A 21,581-nucleotide genomic window follows, 5' to 3' on the forward strand; every position below is an offset into this window, starting at 1 on the left:
GCCCACAGCAGAGAACATTGTTATCATTAGGAAGTTCCTGCTGTACAATACCAATCACCTTGATCTGCTGTAACTTTATCTGAAGAATTCTACTGAAGACACAGAGAATGTGTTAAACACAGAAGTTGTGGACAAAGAGCAAACAAATGAAGCTGCACTGCAACACTTTCCAACAAGGCTGGACACGAGGTCAATAACCCACAACAAACACAGCATCCCAACCCTCAAGGTAAGAGCAGCATGAACGAGAGGTTATGATCATTAAGAACAAATAACTGATTAATGATTGCTGTTTCCCAGTTAATAATTAGCCCTCTGACAATCTGGGCTGGCCCCTGTGTTTCAATAAATAGCATCCCCGTGGGCAGGGGGAGCCCTTGCAGTGTCCCACCATGGCGTTCGCTGGCACCTGGCACATCTACGCTCAGGAGAACCTCGAGCCCTTCCTCAAGGCTCTGGGTAAGTGCCTGCTCCTCCTCAAACCACTGCCACCACAGCTCCTACTGCTGCATTTCCATGGATTTTGTCCTTTTCTTTCTGTGACAAACTGCCCTGCTTGGTTCGATCTGTTTGATCTCATTTGGATGTGAAAAGAAACTGAAGGTTTTATAAATTGATGGAGAAAGGTTACAGATAACCCCCAAGGAAGAGTTGTTGTGTTGATTACTTGTTATTTTATAAACACATATAACTAGAAACAAGCCATCAATGATTTATTCAGCTTCCCAATTATTGTACAGAAGCTCTTTCTGCAGCACAAATGCTGTCAGTAATCTGTGAATAATTAACACCTGGGGAAAGTGGTCAGTAACCTGTCAGTGTTTATCAAGTGTGATAATGTCAGTAATCTCTGAGTGATTATCAAATCTAATCTGTGAGGATTAGGAGGTGCTACACCAATAAATGTGCACTTACCTTTGCCAACAAAACGTTCCTGTTGGGGTTTTGAAGAGTAAATAGGAGATATTCAGAAGAGTGAGATCCAGCTCCAGTTGAAAAGCCTGGTCTGACAGCGTGACAGAACCAATCCCTCTCCTGGTGACAATGACACCTTCAAATCATGCCAGGGACACTCCAAAAAGGGAATCTGAGGTACTCCCACTGTTCCAGCTCTGACTGGACAGATAACCCCCCAACTCCCTGGGAAAATAAAGTAATGCACATGTGGTTCTTTTCATGAAGAATCATCACCCCATGCGCAGCCCTTCAGACAAGAAACTGTGCATAATGTCACACGTCACCAGATATCATAGCAAAACCTAACCAGACTAGAAGGAATGGAGCAAAAAAACCATAGAGAAGAGAGGACTCCAAACCAGGATTTGTCTTTTAACTTGGACATCACCTTCCAGTAGTGGTTTGGATCTTTTGTGCCTTTGTTGGAAGGCATAATTTGCTATTTTGCTCTTTCCATACCAAAAAGTCCTGTTCTGCCTGTTTTTGCAGGGTTGCCAGATGACACCATCAAAATGGCCAAAGATATTAAGCCTGTTGTTGAAATACAACAAAAAGGCAACGACTTTGTTGTGACATCCAAAACACCCAACAAATCTGTAACCAACTCGTTTACACTGGGCAAAGAGGCTGACATCACCACCATGGATGGCAGGAAGCTGAAGGTAAAGCATTCCTAGAACAGGACATCTTTATTTATCCCTAAACCTCAGTTTATGTGTGAGTGGAATTTGTTTGTACCAGTTCAATTTGCAAATATTTTTATCACTTTAACAAACAGAAATGTTCTTAAAACTCCTATTCAAATGCTGTGCTCTCTAGTTTAAATTAACAGCTGTCATTATGAAACATCAGTGTAATTTATTTCCTATTAATCCTCTACTTACTGGAATTGAATTCCAAAATCTAATTTTCAAAAAATGTTTTTTAAATGTTCCAACAGTGCACTGTGAACTTGGTCAATGGGAAGCTGGTGTGCAAATCAGATAAATTCTCTCACGAGCAGGAAGTTAAAGGAAATGAAATGGTGGAGGTAAGTGCAAATAAGTGAAAATAAAGGCACGTGCAGAAAAATGCTGAAGGAAAAAATGTTGATTAGCTCATAGTGTTTATAAAGTGTCCCTGTGGATAAAGACTGCTCCAAGGAGCACAACCAACTCCAACTTTTCCTTTATGCAAATGCTGTACAAATATTTACAGGCAGGTGCTGTGATTGTGTTTTCTTGTGCACTAGGATGGATTTATGCATGAATTGCAGACACTTCTGCCACTTAGCTATAAACATGTGTATTTGTCTCCCACAGACTATAACATATGGTGGAGTAACGCTTGTCAGAAGAGGCAAGAAGGCCTAAAGACAGATCCCCTCCTCTGTGACACCTTTACATACCTGAAATAAAGTGCACTTTCCACAAGGTGTGATCTCTGTTTTATCTGAACAAACAGTACAGGAAATCATAATGATTTCTGCTCTCCTTTCTCACAGCAGTCCCTTGTTACAGAACTGTGTTTTCCCCTCTGTCCTCAGAGTGACAGAAATTTGCCTCCCAGACAACCCAAACTGGGCATAAATCACACAGTTCCAGCTCAGCACAATAATCCTTGGGAGCAGCCAAAAGCTACAGAAATGCTCCTTGATTTCTCACATACAGACTGAGCACACTCAGCTTTAGTTCCTCCTCCTGCTGAAGGTTAGTCTTTAACCAAGCCCCGTTCTCTATGACCTGGCCAGCACAGAACAATCAGGCATTTGTTGAGCTGATCTGTACCACATGGCCCAGCAATAGAAACAGCAATATTTGAAAAGCTGTGAAGCACTCACCAGTCATTAACAATAGGGATGGCTGTTCTTAAACTGAATTACACAGAAGTGCAATTAAAAGGCACTACAAGAGCAAAGAGAATTAAACATTCTTCCAATTTGCAATGCACTCCCAGAGTCTTGTCATGGCCCAAGTCTGTGAAGCTGCAGTAAACCAGACTTTGTTCAGATCCTGTGTCTCTATTAAGTATAAAACACACAGGAGCTGTGCCTAGAACCATTTCTCTGCTGATTAGATCCCACTATTGTATCAGCAGCCCCATTTCATAACTGAAGTCACTGCAGATTTGTTAGAATTGGTTTTAGGTGCAAGACCTCATGAACAAAGCTGCTAGACTGATAGTGCCATTTAAAATCCTCACGGGGAGGTTCCAGCCCAGTGGAGAGTGCTGAGTTTCCATCTCCCCATGCTAGGAGAGCAGTTTGTGAGGGGAGAAGTTGTGTTTTATTAACAACACAATGTGATACAAGCAATTTGGGAAGTGTATTCTCATTCTGGGATAAAGCTGTTCTCAGGGGGAGTTCCACTGGCATAAAGGATCATTGTGCTCATTCTGCTTCCCAGGCAGCTCCAATGCCAAGCACAGCCCTGCAGCCAGAATTAAATTCCATGTGAGTTACACAGAAATACGATCAGCAGCACAGAAATCAGGGCTGGTAAAACTCAGGGAGGAGGAGGAGGAGGAGGCTGCTTTAAAGCACTGGTGCTGCAAAAAGCCACCCAAGAACTCAGCACCCTTCTCTCTGGGAGTTGCTGGGTAACTGCTGCAAACACACCCTGAAACCAAACCAAACACACGCTGTGGTTTTCCAGCAGGAAATTCACAGAGTGCTGCAGGTCTGCAAGGATCAAAGGCTGCGCCTGCAAACTGGAGGATGGGACATGCAAGACACCTCAAGTTTATTTCTAAACCAAGGCAGAGATTCTTCATTACTCATTTCAAACCCGTTACAAAATTATTCTTGGAGATACTGCACACTAAAAGCACACTGACCTTATTTAGAACTTCAGCTCACGCTAAGTCGTTCTAATGGCTAAAATTCTAAAAAATTAAAAGAACTAGAATTCTAACAAATTAAAAGAACACTTCACCTGGCTTTCTTCACAACTGCAATGATTTCATTTTTCCAGCCATGATGCCAATCTTTCCCATCCTTCTGGCAATGTCCTGCTGCCACAGGGCACCCAGATTTGGGTGGAATGTTCAGTGCATGTCCTCATGTGAAGCAGTCAAAACCTGAAGGATTTTGATCAGACTGAGATCTGTGTCCCATGGCCCAAAGAAATGAACATTCCTCAATGGCATAACAGCCTGGGATGGCAGCTCTGGACTCACTATTCCACAAAACCAATTTTTCTGTCCATTTTCCTGTGAAGGACTCCATTGGAATATTTATAATCAAACTTGGATCTTGTTCAAAGTTTTGATTCCCAATCTGACAAGGTAATCCTGGCAGCATGGATTCCTATCCATCAAAGTCCACTCTTTGGTTAATTCCTTGTTTTCAAAATGTCTGTAAAATATTTTTTTTTCTTTTTTGCTTTGTGCCAAGCACTCCCACCACAATTCCAGTCTCTGATGTGCATTCTTGGCTTGATTTTTAGGTTCTTTTAATGATTTGTGTGAGCAGATCTGTGTTTATATTGCACAAGGTAACAACTCGACCTGCTGCTGGCATACAGAAAAATGCTAACTGTAAATATTTAATGCAAAAAACATGGTCAGAGATCCTAATCCCTTCTCTGTTGAGTCCTGCACACAGACCCTGAACATACAACCACATAAATTCCTTTTTTTTGGAAGTGTGTGTGTCTGCACATCTCCCGTGTTAGTGACTGAACTTCATCTGCCATTCAAACTTGAATCATCTGTCATTCAAAACCTGTAAAAATCAGGCACTTCTTCATGTGAGATTGCTAGGATATGAACAGCAATGTCCTCCCACCAGTTTCCATTCATGAATATTAAAAATAAAGATGAAAATACACTGGTGGCAGACACCAGGGCTGCATCAGCTCCAAGTCTTTCTGTCCCTGCAGGAGTTTGCTGAAAATCCCTCACATGAAAATGCAGATACTTTTCACTGAACTCTTCACCAAACCCTGTGACTGTGTGGTCAGATGTGCCTTTCATCCACCTTTATGTGAGTCACACATGAGCATGGTGAGAAATAATCTCTCCACCCACCAACTATATTGTTTTCATCACACAAACAACTTTAATGGAAAGGGCTGGTCCTGTGCAAACAGCCTGGTGAAAACTCCTGGGGCTCAGCAGGGCAGTGGGTAACAGTGTTCTCCACAAAAATTGCATTAATTACTCCGTGTGCAACAATAGTTACACTCTCCAGAGAGACACTGGTCATTTATTTCAGTGCTGCACAGTTGGGGCCCTGTGGGATTCCACAAATCGAGCTCACCAATGATCAAAATTTATTACTATTTACACGTTTTAGCAAACAAAGGAATTGGTGTGCCTTGGCTACAGGTCACATAGTTCTGAATTAGTATCCTATCTTCTGTTGGTTAATTATTCTGTTGTTTCTCGTGCTAATTAGTCCCGTTCTCTCCTTTTGGGCCAGTGGTATGTGGGTTGGTGGTCATGACCTGCCCCTGCAGATGTAAAATTACATTTTACCCGGTTGGAGATCATTTCAGCACGGTTGCTGAGTTGGGTTTATTAGTTTCTTCCTTATCTTGGGAGTTCTTGCCAGATGGCCCATAAATTTTGCATTCTTTCTGTCCTCTATCAGCGGGCATCCTTTTTTCTCGAGCTTTGTTAACCTCCCCCTAGGTCTGAGATCATCAAAGCATGTCCAGCCCTAAACTTTAACAAGACAGTTCTACCAATCTGTTATTCTAACACAGGCACATCACTTAGAGCTCGTTGCCTGCCGTTTCACGGGTTACATCTCCTTTCTTGTTGATTAGGCTAGAAGGCATGAAAACGTCAAACACCAAAGAACATATTTTCTTAACAGAACTTATACATACTCCACATTTTGCAACAGCAATGCCACAGGACAGCGATCCCTTGAGCCTCAGGAAGGGCGTTACAGCCCGAGGCGGTGTCAGTTGGGTGCACAGGAGGGAGGCACGGCGCCGTCAGGCTGCCGCACAACGCGGGGCCGCGCTCTCCCCTCACGGCGGAGGCTCAGCCGCCATCTTGCCCCGCGCGCGCTCCCCCTTCCCGCTCTTTCGGCGCGAAAAGCGAGCGGGGAAGGGGGGGGGAGCAGCGCGCATGCGCAGCGCGCGTCGGCGGGCCCGCGAGCTCCCGCGCGGGGCCGGGGCGCATGCGCGCTGCCGGAGCGGGGCAGGATTTTGGCGCCGCGTTTCGCTCTCGCCGGAAGCCCCCCCGGGAAGTCTCGCGAGAGGCGGCGCGCGGGCGGGCGGTGCAGCTCCCCCAGGGTCGCCTCAGCCGCTCCCGCCGCGCCCGGGCCGCGCTCGCTCCTTCCCTCCCTCCTTCCTTTCCTTCCCTCCTCTCCTTCCTGCCGTCTGCCCCGGCGCCGCCGACATGTCCCGCTACCTGCGGCCCCCCAACACCTCGCTCTTCGTGCGAAACGTGGCCGACGACACCCGGTGAGTGGGGGCGGAGCGGGGGCTCGCGCAGGCTTTGGCGGGCTCGCTAGGCCGCGGGCGCGGGGGTCCCTCCGCAGCCGGGGGAGGGGAGGGAAGGGGGCGAGCCCGGCCCGCTCCTTTCCTGCGCTTTGCCTTCTCCCTGCCCTGCCTTCCATTTTCCTCGCGATGCTGCTGCTCGTTCCCCGCCTCTCCACGCGGGTTCGTTTCCAAACAGCGTTCAGACAGAACAAAGCTGGGCCGCAACAAAGTGAAACTCCCCGCAGCCCTTGGAGCGTGTCCAGCGGGATGTGCCACCGGGGCTATGCCGGACAGCCGCTACTCTTTGGGATGCTCCTCTGGAAATGCAAGATTGCTGCTAGATGGGAGGAAATAGAGCGTTTATGCCCAGAATTCCTGGCGTGGCCGGTCCCGTTAGTGCGGGAGCTGCTGCCGGTGCAGGTGGAATGTTCTGCTGTGCTTGTTGTGTACCGGGGTCTCTCGGGACGCTCAGTCCGGAGCCGAGGGAAGCAATGCTTGGTCTCCGTTATAATCGTGTGATTCCGAGAGTCCGTAAGGACTAAACATGTGCAATGAGAGAACTTCTCGTAGGGAATCGAAACAACAAAAATATAGCGTTGCTTAGGTTCTTATTTATTCTTTATATGCTCTTAGTGAGCTGCTGTTTTCCTCGTTTCACTTGAGTGGTTTAGTGACCATAAACACCTTTGGTGTTTGTTATTGTTTGTGGAACATTTACACATCGTCCCGTGGGCAGGATGGAATGGAGTGAAATTAAAATTGTTACCTTTTTTTTCCATGAATTTGTTCATTTTTCTAATACTTTATTTTACTTTAAGAAGAGCTGAGGATGACCACTTCCAAATTTTTTACAATAATGTGGATCCTGTTGAGGATTCGCCGTAAGCACTGAGTTCTTGGAGGTGGTTTCATTGTGACATCTCCATGCTGGTGGTAGTTCCCTTCTGCCAGCACTGACTGTGGAGATTTGTTTCCCAACTGGTGCAAGAGAAAGGAAAAAATACTAAAAATCAATAGTAACTCTCACATACCACTTAAACACGGTATTGCATCAATCTTCTCATGCAGGTTTTTGTCCTCAAATTAAATGTGAGGAGCTGATGTGAGAAGCCTCTGTTGAGGAGAGGCTGTTCCAGGGGTGGCTGCAGCTGAGCAGTTTTGTCTCAGCTCTCTAAAGCCAATTCTTTGGAAAAACTATCCCCAGGGCATGAGTGGCTGCTCACTGAGATCTGTCCTGTTTGATGTGGTTGTGAGTATTGATTATTCTATGGAAATGAGTTTGGGTGACTGCTTTGGTCTCACAATGTTTATTTGGATCTCATAATTGATGTTTATGTGTTGCAAAATCACTGTCGAGGTGCTTGAATAATAATAACGATAATTTAACAATCCCTTCTTTCCTTTCTGCCAACCTTGGCTGCATTGAATGAACTGGTGTGCATCACTTGTCAGTTTACATTTGTATTTTAGGTTGTGCTGAAGGATGGTTTCAAACTGCCAGGGTGTACTTGAGCATCCTGAGACCTGAGTGTTTCAGGTGTGCTGCCAGCAGGGAACTGCCCAAACACTTCTTCCCCCCAAAAACGCCACTTTCATCCTCTACCAAATACTTCCAAAAACCAGGGATGCTGATACTAACTGCAGATTTGATTTGTTGCCTGTTCAGTTTACATTCTGGTGGGTGTTTTGTGGTGCTCAGGCAGTGCCAAAGCCATATCAGGTGTTTGTGGTGTTGCAGGTCCGAAGACTTGCGCCGGGAGTTTGGTCGTTATGGGCCTATAGTTGATGTTTACGTTCCCCTTGACTTCTACACTCGTCGTCCCCGAGGATTTGCCTATGTTCAATATCCTTTCTTCAGATGGCTCATTAGTGAGGGGTGTTGAAGTTTGAAATTCAAGTTTGTGTAAGAGGTAACCAATCTCAATGAAAAAGCAGTTTACTTTTGTGTTGTATCTAATAAGTGTCTTACTTATGTCGTGTTTCGTTATTTTTGAAGATTTAACTTCTCTCAATTGTTCTTTGCCTTTTTTGCAAAACTTAAATCCAGTAATATAAAAGCTTGCTTATGCCACTGAAATTAATACTATATGATTTAAATGAAAATTTATCACTGACTCAAAATTGTCTAGCACGTTTTTATTATCACTGGTGTGTAAATGAAGTTGTGCTTAGCAAAATGTGGCTGCTATTCATTGTTAATTTAACAAATGGAAACTGGAATCACTTGATCAAAATCAGATTGTGTAAAAAATGAGGTGAACTTCTTTCTTTAATATTGTCCCCTAATTTGCTGTCCTCTGTTGTTGCCTCAGAATGTAAAGCTGTACAGTAATGGCGACCCCAAAGAGAAAGCATGAAAGAACCTTTAGAGTAGAGTTCAACAATTAAGGCAAGTAGACAAGCCAAAGACCTCTTAAGGATCAGGCTTGAAGAGAAGGGAGAGTTTGGGAAAAGAAAAAATAAAGAAAAGCTGGAAGAAGGACAAGCCATAATGGGAGACAAAGCTTCGCTTTATCTACAAAAGGGGGAAAAGGTTGTTTTTCAAAGTTAAAGATAAAGCCATCTGTCATTTTTGGCCAAGCATCTCATGACAAGTCCTTCTGACAAGCACTTAAAGAGTTAAAGGTCAAGATGAAGTTGAATGGTGGCCAAGATTAAAGGAGTCATACCTGATGTATCCTACAGAATAACAGTTTTTCTTCTGTCTGTCATGTAAGCAGTAATTTGATGAATTATTCTGGTTTAGTCCATTGACAAAACCTGTAATATTTCTCTTGTGAGTGCTACTGTAACTGTGGTCTGAATGAAATGGAAGTTTCTCTCCTGCAGAGATGATGCTGCTGAGAAATGAGTGGCCTGGAGGGGAAAGGCAGCTCATTGTTTTGGGTCCCACGAGCTGGAATTAGGGGTGTAGATTCCAGCATTAAAACAAATGTCTGTCACGGTACCTTGGCCCTGAGTGGCACTGCAGGGCTCCCAGTGTCTGCTCTTCTCTCACACTGGGGAGGCTCTCTCTGCACGCAGGGCTGTGACATGACATCAGTTAAACCTAAAATCAGTTGTTTAAAACAAAAGGGAAAGCTTTATTTCAATTCCTAAGTTAATAGTTAATACTTATTGTTGGTATGTCCAACATAACTTAAGAACTAGGGCTTAATTTTAATAAACTCAATGTAGTGGAGAGAACTAAATGACCATTAACAAGTGTGTTTTGAAAGGATACCTTTATTTTCTTTGCATAAGTACAAGTGGGAGAAGAAAAAAAATTAAGAGTATCACATAGCAAGTGCTTGCTGATGGATAAATTCATGGTCATATTACAAGATTTTAATTTTATAACAGGAGTTCTCACCTAGCTGGTGGTTAATTAAAGAAAACTCTAGTGTGTAGAGTAGCATGACTAAAAAACTTAAAACATGGCTGTAAAATGAGAAAATAACTTGAAAACTTTTATTTTAAATACCAAATGTGTTAAACTGCTCAAATTGCCAAGTACCTTAACACTGGCCACATTTGAAGATGTCCGTGATGCAGAAGATGCTCTCCACAACTTGGATCGGAAGTGGATTTGTGGTCGGCAAATAGAAATCCAGTTTGCACAGGGGGACCGCAAGAGTAAGTGCCTGTATTTTATCTCTTCCCTGCATTTTATCTCTTCCCTGTATTTTATCTCTTCCCTGCATTTTATCTCTTCCCTGTATTTTATCTCTTCCCTGCATTTTATCTCCCTGGATTTTATCTCCCTGATTTCAGCACCCAGCCCTGCACGTGCTGCTCATTGTTGTGATGCGTTCTTATTGTATATAAATAGCACATGGATGTTCTGCCTTTCATCCAGTGACTGTTAATGACTCGTTTAATTATAAATGGATAACTAAGTACAGCAGTCACCACAGTCGTTCTTCAGAGCTTTCTGTGCAGCTCTGTGTGATTTCCAGGATTGAGGTAATGTTTTCATTTTCATTTGGCTTCAGGATAAAAGTCAGTTTCAAGTTATCTCAATTCAAGTTGGAGCAGAACTTGTATTTTCTGAACAGATAAATGCAAAGAGAATTTGGGTCTTTTACATCTGTTGTTTGTGTGCATAGTCTTAATTTGCAGGGAGATACAGATTTGTAAAACCTGGCTCAGCCCTGTTGGAATAAACCAGTACTGTAATACTCATGTGATGCCTGGAAATAAAGAGACCTTAAAGGGCTTTAGTTACAGCTCTCAGAGAAACAACCTGACTGTCCAGTTCTCCCTCAGGTCCTCACAATTATCTTTAATGGAATCAATGGAAATTCTACACTCCAAAGGACAACTTTCTGCCCTGTGTATAAACACTGGGATTTCTAACAAGTTTCTGAGCAAAACTAAATCCACCTTAGTGTGTTGCAAGCAGCACTAAAAACATAATATTTGAAGCTGTTTAGTACAGAGAATATTTGTTCCAGCGTGTTTAAAATACTTAGAGCATGAATTTGATACAAAGGAAGGATAGCTGTGCTGTTTAGAGGAAATACAGTGGAAGACTAATAGGTTCATTCATTCTTAATTACTTTAATAACTAAGCTGCAGAGTTGAAAGTGAATTATTTTATTGGGGGGTTCCTTTTGGAATCAGACTTCCCTTTGTGTGGCATCCACCAAAGCCTTTGTATAAGCTGGGCCTTTAATCATTACAGACAGCTGTGGATCAGGTGTGATGATGGTGCTGTGCAGCCAGGAGAAAGTGTTTAATTAGCTTTCACTTGTTGGGTAAATTCAGGAATGTCAGAATGTGTCAGTCATGGGTCTGACCTGCCGTACCAGTTTCCAGCTGGCCTGAAATCACCTTGGCCAGCTCTGTGTTCTGGTTTTATGGAGCATTAATCCTTTCTGACTGGTTTCGAGGGGGTTTTTTGGTTTGTTTTGCTTTCTAGATTTACAGTGCCCCCAGGGCTGCATTAATTTGTGTCCAGTGGCTCAAGCAGCACAGAACAAATGGCACAGAGCAGCCTCTCACCTGTCCCTTCATAAACATCAAATCACGAGTGAACCTTTCTGCTCAACACCAAATACATGGCTTAAACCTTGAGGGGAGAAAGTAGGGCATCATCTTCACCTGCAAATATTGCTATTTTTACAGCACCAAACCAAATGAAAGCCAAGGAAGGGAGAAACCTGTACAGTTCTTCTCGTTACGATGACTATGACAGATACAGGCGGTCTCGGAGTCGCAGCTACGAGCGCAGGCGGTCGAGGAGTCGCTCCTTTGATTACAGCTATAGAAGGTCCTATAGTCCCAGAAAGTAAGTGTAGTGTGTGGGGCTGGCCTCAGCTGCACAGCACAGACACACCACGCTCACTATTTCATTGTTACACTTTGCAATAATCTTTTTCTTTCTATCGTGGGAGTAACCGCTGGGAGTTGCATACCTTGCATGCTGCATCTGATCAGGAAATATGAATGAAACCATTCTGTGCTGCATTGGAGAATAGCTAAAAGCAAATGCACAGCTTGAAAATAGAATGTGTTAAGTGTTTGTACGTTTACATAGGTATTTGTCACCGTTTACTTTTTCTGATGTACCTTTTTAGCAGTAGACCTACTGGAAGACCTCGTCGTAGCAGAAGCCATTCGGACAATGATAGGTAAAAAACTACTTTTTACACCCTTTAAATTGCAAGCTAGATCACTGTATTCCTTTAACTATAGGTTTAAAAAAAAGTTTCTCCTGCAAAAACGGTAAACAATTTTTAATGTACTAGATGTCTAAGAATAGTGTTTTTACATTCAAATCTCCTCTCTCCCCTTTATTCTGCTAGGTTCAAACACCGCAATCGATCTTTTTCAAGATCTAAGTCCAATTCAAGATCACGATCCAAGTCACAGCCCAAGAAAGAAATGAAGGCTAAATCACGGTCTAGGTCTGCATCTCACACCAAATCTAGAGGCACCTCTAAAACAGATTCTAAAACACACTATAAGTCCAGCTCAAGATATGAGAAGGAGTCGAGAAAAAAAGAACCAGCTAGATCCAAATCACAGTCAAGATCACATTCTAGATCTAGGTCAAAATCCAGATCGAGGTCTTGGACTAGTCCCAAGTCCAGTGGCCACTAACAGTGTATCCATGTTGGTTTAGGCATGTAAGATTCATTTACACACAGTTCAGTTTACTTAAATTATCAGGAATATGATGTTGCAACAGTGCTAAAAAATATTTTCTTTGTCAGTTTTCCCTGTAGCCGACAATGGTTGAAATTAAAACAGTGTTGAGAAGCCACAGAGAGAGAGAGAGGGAGAGAGATTGTCCACTTGGTTAAATGTCATGGGCAGCTACTGATTTGGTTGTGGTGTCTCTATGTATATTTTTGTAAAGATTTGCATTTTTAATGCTTAGATATTTGGTGATGACTTGATTGATCGTAACTTGCAACATTGTCCTTTTACAAATGTCACACCCATAGAGAAATTGGTACCAGTTTGTGCTGGGCAGTTAAACCAGCTGTTGAACTGGTTCTTCAACTCTATAGAAAAGGAAAACTGGACAGCTGTAGTGCAACACTGGCTGCTGGGAAATCAGACTGGCAGTTTGTTTCCATGGCTCCAGGGCAGGTTTCAGTGTTCTCCGTGCCCACCAGCCCCAGCAGGTTGGCACTTGGAGCTCTGTGGAGGGAGATTTGGGAGATTGCTCTTTAGCCTGCTGTCTGGAGAGATGGTACTAACCTTGCATGTACGACATGGGCAGAGAGCTGCTCTTGGAGCTTGCTCAGAGCCTCGGGATAGAGGAGAGGCTTCACTGCCTCTGCCCTGGCTGCTGGTGCTGAAAGTGAGGGGAAAACCCTCCTTGAAATGGAAAATCTAAATTCAGATTTCAGCAAATGGCAGAGCAACTAAATATTAAGTTGTGTGTACATTTTATGCAGTTTTTTGTATCTATTCTCAATTTTAGTGAGCAGTTAACCATAAAGTTGCTTAGTTTTCCTGCTGTTAGATACAAGTAGATCGTTTCGAGTTGTGTGTGTACAGTATATAAGAACTAAACTTTTATGCCAATGACTCCTGTGGTTAGTTGGTGTATTCATAGGTATCAAACTGTAGCCATCTCCCTGGGTTACCAGGCTTGCTTGCTTTTTACACAGCAAAAAAGCAGTTGGTCAAGCAAGTCTGAATCACTCCTTCCTCAGAATGGATAGTGGTTTGGTTAAAAGATTTCATTTTCCTTCAGAACAAATGTTTGAAGTTGGATATGAACAAGAGCTGCATCTCTAGTTACGTAGTTTATCACTAATACAGTATATTTAGAAAATTGAACATGAAAAATAACAAACCCAGTGTGTAATCTTACCAGTATTTCTCTAGAAGGCAAGATCCTTTGTTATGGAAATGGCTTTTGGCATTGTTTTATTTTTTCTCTTTACCTTCAAAAGCCACTGTCAAACACTTAAGTGTTCCTCGCTGTCTGATGTCTGTAGCATATAAAGACATGGATTTCCAAAAGTTCCTTTTTAGAGAAATGTTTTAGGGTTTGGGTTTAGTGTTTCAGCAGGGCCTTTAAAGAAGCGCAGATGGCTTTGGGATCTCGTCAGCGGAACGTGCTTAGGGGTTGATCCTAGAACCTTTGTACATTTAATAGTATTTCTAACTTTTTCTTTACTGTTTGCAGTTAATGTTCATGTTCGGCTATGCAATCATTTATATGCACGTTCCTTTAATTTTGTAGACTTTCCTGGATGTATAGTTTAAAAACAGCAAAAAGTCTATTTAAAACTGTAGCAGTAGCGTGCAGCTCTAGCAGAGGAAAGTTGTGGGATTAAACTTTGTATTTCCTTTCTTATAGAGGCTTCTAAAAAGGTATTTTTATATGTTCTTTTTAACAAATATTGTGTACTACCTTTAAAACATCGATGTTTTGATCAAAATAACTAAAGACCCAGCTTATTTTCTGCTTGCTGTAAATTTAGCAAACATGCTGTAATAAAAAAATGAAGGAAATACTGATCCACTGGAATTATTGTAGCATTAGAATTTGACTCCAGAGCATGGTTAGGAGTAGAGCTATGCATCCCTTATGGAGTAAAATCCTTACTATGGTATTTCAGTAAGGGCAGGAATTTTTCATTTAGTGTCTGAGTAAATAATGTCACTTCACATTTTTGAAGGGGTACAAGACAAACTGAGAACACTAAGCATAAGTTGTACTCTAATATATTGAATTTTCTTTTGCCATTAACTTCCATTATTGCTGGATGGACTTGCCCCATAGGTTATAATTCAGATATGATTAGCCAGGTTCTGAAACTACTTATAAGCAACGAATGAAGGTTCATACAAAATCAAAATTATGGTATAACAATTTATAATTGCCATATCCAAACTTGTGCCAGCAGTGGTTCTGTGGGAGGAGGCAACAGGGCTGGAGCTGCCTCCTGGCACTGGTGTGTGCCCAGCTGAAGGTTCTGCCCTGAAAGACAAAAATCCTCTGTAAAGCACTGAATTGCTTTCATAAACCCACTGTCACCCTTTCTAAGCTGAGCTGTGATTATTTCTGCTTCTAGCAGCAGAAACCCCGCTCTTTTCAGCTTTATAGATTATATATATATATAAATATAGTCTTCATGACTAACTGCTGCTTGAGAGGGGTCCTGGTGACTGAGTGGCGGGGAGAGCGTGGCTGTGTCTGCCAGGGCCTGCAGGGATTGCTGTGCTTGGTGGTGGTGCTGCTGCTCCAGCTGGAATTGGAGCTGGAAGGGTGGGAGGAGGGAGGAGAAATCTCCATGTCCAGGCAGAGTAACAGTAACTATTCCTTAACTGTTGTGTCAGCATGTCCTTATGTTGTGTGCCTCAGCATTTATGTATAGCACAGTTTAATTTTTGTTTTGAAAAGCCAGATCATTGCAAGTATAATGTAGTGTCTGCCAGTTCTGATGGTTCTTTCTTTCTCTCCCAGAGGTAGGACTAAACTTTGACTTGACTTGTGTATATGAACAAGCCAGAAAAGCCGAACACAAACCCACGATGTTTCAAGAGTGCATGAATAAAGATGTTGTCCTAGTTCTTGCTCCCATGGAAAAATTGTGAAGAAGCTGTTCTGTGGGCCTTTCAGTTGGGGACGAGTTAGCAGGATGTGGCCAAAAGGGCAGGGAATGTTTATGCATTCATGCAAATCAAGCCACAGCCCATCTAGATAACATCTCCCTTCCTTGATGCAGGTATCCCAGTCCTGCCCTAAAAAAAGCAGGAGCCTGTCTTGTGCAAGCTTCCTGCAGGTTATGCACAGCTGGAATGCAAGAACTTTGCAGGCTACAAAAGATCATGTCTAGATATCTTTCTTTTGGAGTCTCAAGAACGGTGGGAATTACGTTTTTCTGTGGTAAATCTAGATTTTGTCATTCCTGCAAAATTTGTAGAATTGAAGTAGTGTGTAAAAAAAAAAAAAACCTCTGCTGAAAATTAATGGCTGTGCTCCAAAATATCTGCAGCAAATCGATTGGTGTCAGCAGTCATAGAAGGCTCTATTGGAACTTCTTTTTCACCTAAAGTCCATGCACCCAACTGGTAATTGAGAATCTTCAATTTAGTGGTTAAGTAGCTGGGTGTTTAATTAGGGACTCTGATAGACTGGTCTCTGAAAGCTCAATGTTATCCTTTCTATGTCTTATCAAGATGTTTAATGTACAGTATCATGGTTTTACTCAAAGTGGAATCTTTTGGTTTCAATGTTGTTTGGAGCTCTCTGCTTGGACAGAGCTTTTTTTCCTGCCTGTTGAGTCTGGTGCCAGCTGGGGTGTGCTCAGAGCAGGGCAGTGCAGCCTCACCCAGCACTGCTGCTCGGGCCTTGCCAGGGAAGTACAAAGGGACAAAATTGACACATTTTTAGGACATAGTCACCCATTAAGAATTGCTGGTTTTCTCCATTTATCTTGTAACTTGCTTAAAAAAGTCTGTAGTCCATTGCTATAATTAATATTTGTCTAAAGATGCTCTTGCTGCTGAGACTATTGTAGGAAGGGAAGACTCTGTACCCTGTAGTGTGTTTGATCGGAGATGCTGATGTTTTATTCACCCACATCCTTTCTTCTTGAGTTTTGTGTTCCATCTGTGCAAATAACCCTGTGAATTGGGAATAAAATGTACAAGTTTTGACTATACCTTGAGAGCACCTTCTGACTTAATTAATCCAGCTGTAGTGTGTGGGAGATGGAGCCCCAAGCTTTTGGTTTTGTCAGGAACGTTAATTAGTGTTAATTCTCCAGCCCTGTGTTCCCTAACCACTGCAAAGGCATGAAGAGAAGGCTGCAGTTAAAGAAACCTCCCTTGAGAAGGGAACTGCCAAAATGAGGTCATCCCACTTTTCCATTTCCATCTGAAAACAAAGAGATGCTTTTAGGGGGTTAAAAAAAAAGTTTATTTATGTTTTGTTTCCAATTTGTACAAACATCATCAGTAATTGACAATTTGAAGTGGAGAATAGATAATTAACTGGGATACAGCTCAGACTCTGGTGAAGGTCCAGGTCACAACACAAGTTTAGAGACTGCCAATTCCGTGTGATTTGGAGCAATAATTTTGTAAACATTCAGCTCAGCTGCCACTGCATTTGGAATGTACAGAAAGACACCTCCAAACATTTCACAATCTGCAAAAGGCCTGTTCAAATTAAAGCACTTTTTTTTTTTTTTTTTAGTAATCCTTGTCTTTTGAAAGAACCCTGGTTGCTCCTGTTGTCACCCTCCAGCAGGATCAGCTGGAGGGTGACAGCTGAGGAGCCACCTGCCCTGACCCTCTGCCAAGGGACTTCAGCAAAGATTGGGACAAAATGTTGTTTTACAGAGCATTGATGCATTTCAGAAACACAGAATGATTCCAATCCTTCAGTTTTATCAAGCACCTGAGCCCAGGCATTTGCATTTCTTGTGAAACACTTGATTTGGAACATTTCAGTGTTTTTTTCATCACTGAACACACTCCTCTCCTACACATTCACAACAGGAGGATCTAGGATCTGAAACTCCAGCAGCTTTTTTTTTTAAGTTTTTTTTTCTTTAATAAAAAAAAATCTAAATAAGCATTTTTGCACTGATTTTACTTAAAAAATGAAATTAGAACCAAATACAATGTGCATATTCATTGCATGTGAAGTGCAAGGGCACAGCCACAAATGTCTTTTTTTTTGTTCATTTTTTTTTTAAACAAAATATCATTTTTTTTAATCCAGGCCACGTACTCAACATGGTCATCTTACATTCAGCAGTTTTGTACTAAAAATACTTCTGTGCAGGAAAGCCCAGCAGAAATTTACATATGCTACAATGTTTTACATGTATTTACATGGCTCTGTCTTCCCTGTGAGAACATCTAACACCTGCCCCAAACTATTAATTGTTACAGGGGAACCAATTTAACACCAAACTAAGGAACTACTCCACCTTTTTTTTATAAAAACTGATACAAAAATGTGGTTTAGAACTCCTCAGTGCAGTGGGCACACAAAGGATTTGGGAGAGCTTTTTTTGGCAGTCACCTGGCAATGCAAGGTCTTTAGTTGGCACTCATGGAGATTCCTGGGAAGCACAGCTGGGTCTGCCCCGGGGAGTTCTTCCACACCCTTCCAGAACATTCCAGATGGGAGTTACAGGTTTGAAATGCTCACCCACCACTGCAGGAGTGCCACTAAAGCTCACAGGGCAGGGCAGAGACTCAGCTGTGCCTCCCCGTGTGCCCAGGTGGAGGTTTCTGCTCTGCAGAGTGTTTAGCAAATCTCACACCAGCCTGAAAAGCAGCAAATAACCTGACTAAAGTTTTCAGTGCGTTTTTGTTTTCAGTTCATGCTGCAATAAGTTAGGTAAAAGGTGGTTTTCTAACAATTCAAAGCCACAATTCCAATTTTGGCACACAGTCCCATTCTTAAATACAGTTAAATGGTGACTGCTCAGGATTTGATTGATTTACAAGGAAATACCTATTTCACAGTGAGGAGAACACAGCACTGAACTTTTGAGGTAAAAGATGAGGGGAATGTAAACTTTCACCCCTCTCCAAGTGACTAACTACATGCAGCAAGAACACCTGGTCCTGGCACACCTGGAGTTTGGAATAACAATGCTCAAATCGAAACCCTGACAGTCGAAATCACTTCTGAAAATCACACAAGTTACACCTCAGGCCTGGACTTTCAGTAAGGTTTTGAGCTGAAATGTCATGATTTCCTTATCAGAAGGTTTAAAAGAAACAGGTACCCAGTGGCTTGGTGGCTTAGGCAGAACACTTGGGGAGGGTGGCTCGCTGAACTTGGCTCCAGCATAGTTCTGGTTGCTCTGAGGGGTGAACAACAGGTTGTGATTGGACAGAGCAGGATTCCAGTTGGGATTCTTGGGGAAGTGAATGTTGTTCTTCCCCCCTTTCTGCATGGCCTGCCATGCACCAGGAGAGGAGCTGCAGCCGTGGCCTCTTTCCTTCTTCACGTAGGTTTTCATCTGAGAATTGGGGTCTTTGCTCTTCTGCCTGTTTTTAAGTTGCTGATGGTTCTTGGTGGTATTTCTAGACTGGGGAACGGGAATGTTGTATCTTTCTCCACCACCCATCTTCAACTTAAATGTCACCTGGAAAAACAGGAGTCAGGATAAGTCTTTATGGCTCTTTTTTTTTTTAACAAAGTATTTTAGAGAATGTTTAGATTTCAAGCAAAGGGACAAAAAACAACCTAACCAAAACTCACTCTAAACACACCACTTCTCTCCTCAGAAAAGGTGTAACTGGAGGAGTGGGACTGACAAAACCTTGCTCAGAAAATGCAGAGCCAGATTTTATCAGTCAGTATTGAGTGCTGAGACATTTAAATTCAGCCTGTTAGCACCTTAAGATTGGGCAAAGTTTGCACTGATAAAGCCACTGCCCAAACTTCCTGGTAAGGGTGATAATTACTCTGATAAACTCCAAATGAACTGAAAAGCACCTCAAGTGGAGCAGATTTTATGCAATTCCCAAAGCCCATGCCCAGACTCCAGCACAGCATACTCAGCACTTCCCTGCTGGCTCTCCTGCAATGTTTATTTCCCCTCTCCCACCTCCATTTACCTCTCAGTGGTCTTCTCCGATTCCACACTCTCCAACTCTTGCCCCCTTTCTTGCTTCCAAGCCTGAAAATAGAGGTGCTGCCTTGTGCTGGACTCCTTCCTTTGGCTGGGAATAGAAGTTTTCATGGGCTGATCTGCTGTCTTCAGCCAGGGAGCCGAGCCCAACATCGAATTCTCGGCACAGAAGCTCCAAGGGAGAAGTCCTGCTGCAGAAACAAGAAAAAAAACTCAGTTCAGATTATGGAAACAATTGTTTCACTTTGGGGTGGAAAGAAGGGCAAGCGGAAATAATTCAGACTCTGCTCTGTCTGTTTATATGTTAAAGACGACAACATCCTACAAACAAAACCCCAAAACCCCACCCAAAAAAGACACAGCTTTGTCTTTCTCTACTTACTGCAAGTTCACCACCATATTTAGCATATCCCAAGTAACATTTTGCTCGTGCTTTGTCTTACAAAACATTTTAACAGACAATCAAGAACTTTATCCCTTTCTTTTTAGTAGGGAAAAAGTAAAGACAATAGAAAAACTTTGGGAACTGGGACAATACAGGAACTGCCCACACAGTGCCCAAACCTTCCCCAGCCATCACAGAGCTCCATTTGTCATCTGTCAGCTGTTTCTTTAACCTTCGTTAGCCAATTCCTTAGTAAGTCTTACACTAATTTCCTGTTTTGATTATGGCTTGTCTTTCCTGGGATCTCTGAGATTTTAATCTTGACGCACTCGAGTCTGTTCAGCTCCTGTCGCTCCCCAAACTCAGCAGCCCCCTGCCCATCCCTCCCAGAGCTCCAGAGGAGCCGCCCATCTCCATTTCCAGCTTCCGCCTTGTTTGGACTGAAACCAAAAGCCGGGATAACGTCACCGGCCCCGGCCCAGCTGACCTCTGCTCCCGCTGACCAGAGCTTCTTCGCCTCCGAACTTTCTCCCTTCTCTCACCGACACCTGGGGGGAGCCGGGACCCCCCGTCCCCCCTTCCCCAACAACGGAGCACAACATGGCGGCGGCCGCGCCCGGCCCTTCCCACACCGCTCCGCCCTTACCGACTTCTGTCCGCTCCGCTCGCCCACAAGCACGGACACACACACGGCCCTCCGGGAACCGACCCCGCGCTGCTCCGCCGTCACCGTCCGACCCCCGCCCCCAGAGCTCGCTTAGCTCCGCTCCGCACCGCCCCTCACTCTCCCTCACAAAATGGCGGCCGCGTCCTGCGCCGTTTAACACCCTCTCCCTCCTCCCTCCTCCGCGGGGCCGCGCGGCCGCAGCCAATGGGAGCGCGCCGCCCGCCCGCTCCACCAATGGGAGCCAAGCCCCGCCTGTTGCCAGGCGGGCCCGGGACAGAGCGGCCGCGGCGCGCGGGCGGGCGGGGCCGCCATTTGAATCCCCTCACGGAGGGCAGCGCGGGAGCGGTCGCCGCTCTTTGTCCCGCCCGGGCCGGCCCCTCCGCCGGGCACCGCCCGCGGGCCCCTCCGGCCCCTCGCCTCAGCCCCCCGGCCACACTGCCAGCCCCGCCCCGCCCGCGAATTAGCACAACAAACATCGCGGGGAACGCCCGCGCCAGCTGCCGCTGGGGGCTTCAAAGAGGTGAAATAATTAACAACAAAAAGAAAAGAGAAACGCACAAAACACCCGGCTGCGCTTGCGAGGGGGGTCGAGAGAAGGGATTCAGCGAACAAAGAGTGAAATCCGGCCCCCCGGAGATGGCCTCAGCGCTCTGGTGTCAAATGGACGGTGTCGGGTTTGTTGTACCCATTCCCCAGCCTGCATTTTGTTAAACTGTTTAATGTTTAAATTTAAAGTATTGAAAATTATGTAGAGCGATGTTTCAGGTCAAAAAACAGGGAAAAGATTTCCCAGTTTCAAAACAGTGCTGTGGGTATGCAGAGTCCCTGGCAGTGGCTGCACTTTGTGTTTATATTCGCATTCTCTTATTTTGCCTCAAAGGAGCGTTTCAAAGAAAAAACCCACAAGATTTGGCCTTTGCCATGTGTAGGATGATTAAAAATTAGGTATACATAAGAAATTCACACGGGAGACTGTTCCCTGCCCACCACTGTGAGGCCAGTCTAGCACTGTACACCACATTAAAGGCTGAAAAAAGGAAGTTTCAAGGAAAGTGGAAAAGAACAAGTTTGGTTCCAACCCCACCAAGTCAGGGCAG

The 21,581-nt window shown here is 43.8% G+C and overlaps 3 protein-coding genes across 9 annotated transcripts; 2 read left to right on the forward strand and 1 right to left on the reverse strand.

Annotated features, from left to right (window-relative positions):
- Positions 1-193: 193 nt before the first annotated feature.
- LOC115912703 (fatty acid-binding protein, liver-like) lies at positions 194-2,309 on the forward strand. The gene is made up of 5 exons (XM_030964365.1): positions 194-229; positions 354-459; positions 1,447-1,619; positions 1,898-1,987; positions 2,259-2,309. The coding sequence occupies exons 2-5, from the start codon at positions 393-395 to the stop codon at positions 2,307-2,309; spliced, it is 381 nt and encodes a 126-aa protein (XP_030820225.1). The 5' UTR covers positions 194-229; positions 354-392.
- A 3,807-nt stretch (positions 2,310-6,116) lies between these two features.
- Positions 6,117-16,492, forward strand: SRSF10 (serine and arginine rich splicing factor 10). 6 transcript variants are annotated; one of them, XM_030964536.1, is made up of 7 exons: positions 6,119-6,356; positions 8,113-8,217; positions 9,886-9,989; positions 11,484-11,646; positions 11,936-11,989; positions 12,164-12,265; positions 15,292-16,492. In XM_030964536.1, the coding sequence occupies exons 1-7, from the start codon at positions 6,292-6,294 to the stop codon at positions 15,308-15,310; spliced, it is 612 nt and encodes a 203-aa protein (XP_030820396.1). In that variant the 5' UTR covers positions 6,119-6,291; the 3' UTR covers positions 15,311-16,492. The 6 variants fall into 6 exon arrangements, with proteins under 6 accessions (XP_030820394.1, XP_030820393.1, XP_030820396.1 ...); XM_030964534.1 differs by lacking the exon at positions 15,292-16,492 and having other exon boundaries at positions 6,117-6,356; positions 11,939-11,989; positions 12,164-14,336; XM_030964533.1 differs by lacking the exon at positions 15,292-16,492 and having other exon boundaries at positions 6,118-6,356; positions 12,164-14,336.
- Positions 16,493-16,725: 233 nt separating this feature from the next.
- PNRC2 (proline rich nuclear receptor coactivator 2) lies at positions 16,726-20,618 on the reverse strand. Of its 2 annotated transcripts, none has more exons than XM_030964543.1 (3): positions 20,464-20,618; positions 19,419-19,620; positions 16,726-18,943 (listed from the first exon to the last, which is right to left on the reverse strand). In XM_030964543.1, exon 3 carries the CDS (start codon positions 18,923-18,925, stop codon positions 18,503-18,505), a length of 423 nt encoding a protein of 140 aa, XP_030820403.1. In that variant the 5' UTR covers positions 18,926-18,943; positions 19,419-19,620; positions 20,464-20,618; the 3' UTR covers positions 16,726-18,502. The 2 variants fall into 2 exon arrangements, with proteins under 2 accessions (XP_030820403.1, XP_030820402.1); XM_030964542.1 differs by having other exon boundaries at positions 19,419-19,623.
- Positions 20,619-21,581: the final 963 nt, after the last annotated feature.

This window comes from Camarhynchus parvulus, chromosome 23 (assembly GCF_901933205.1).
Source record: "Camarhynchus parvulus chromosome 23, STF_HiC, whole genome shotgun sequence".
NCBI lineage: Eukaryota > Metazoa > Chordata > Aves > Passeriformes > Thraupidae > Camarhynchus > Camarhynchus parvulus.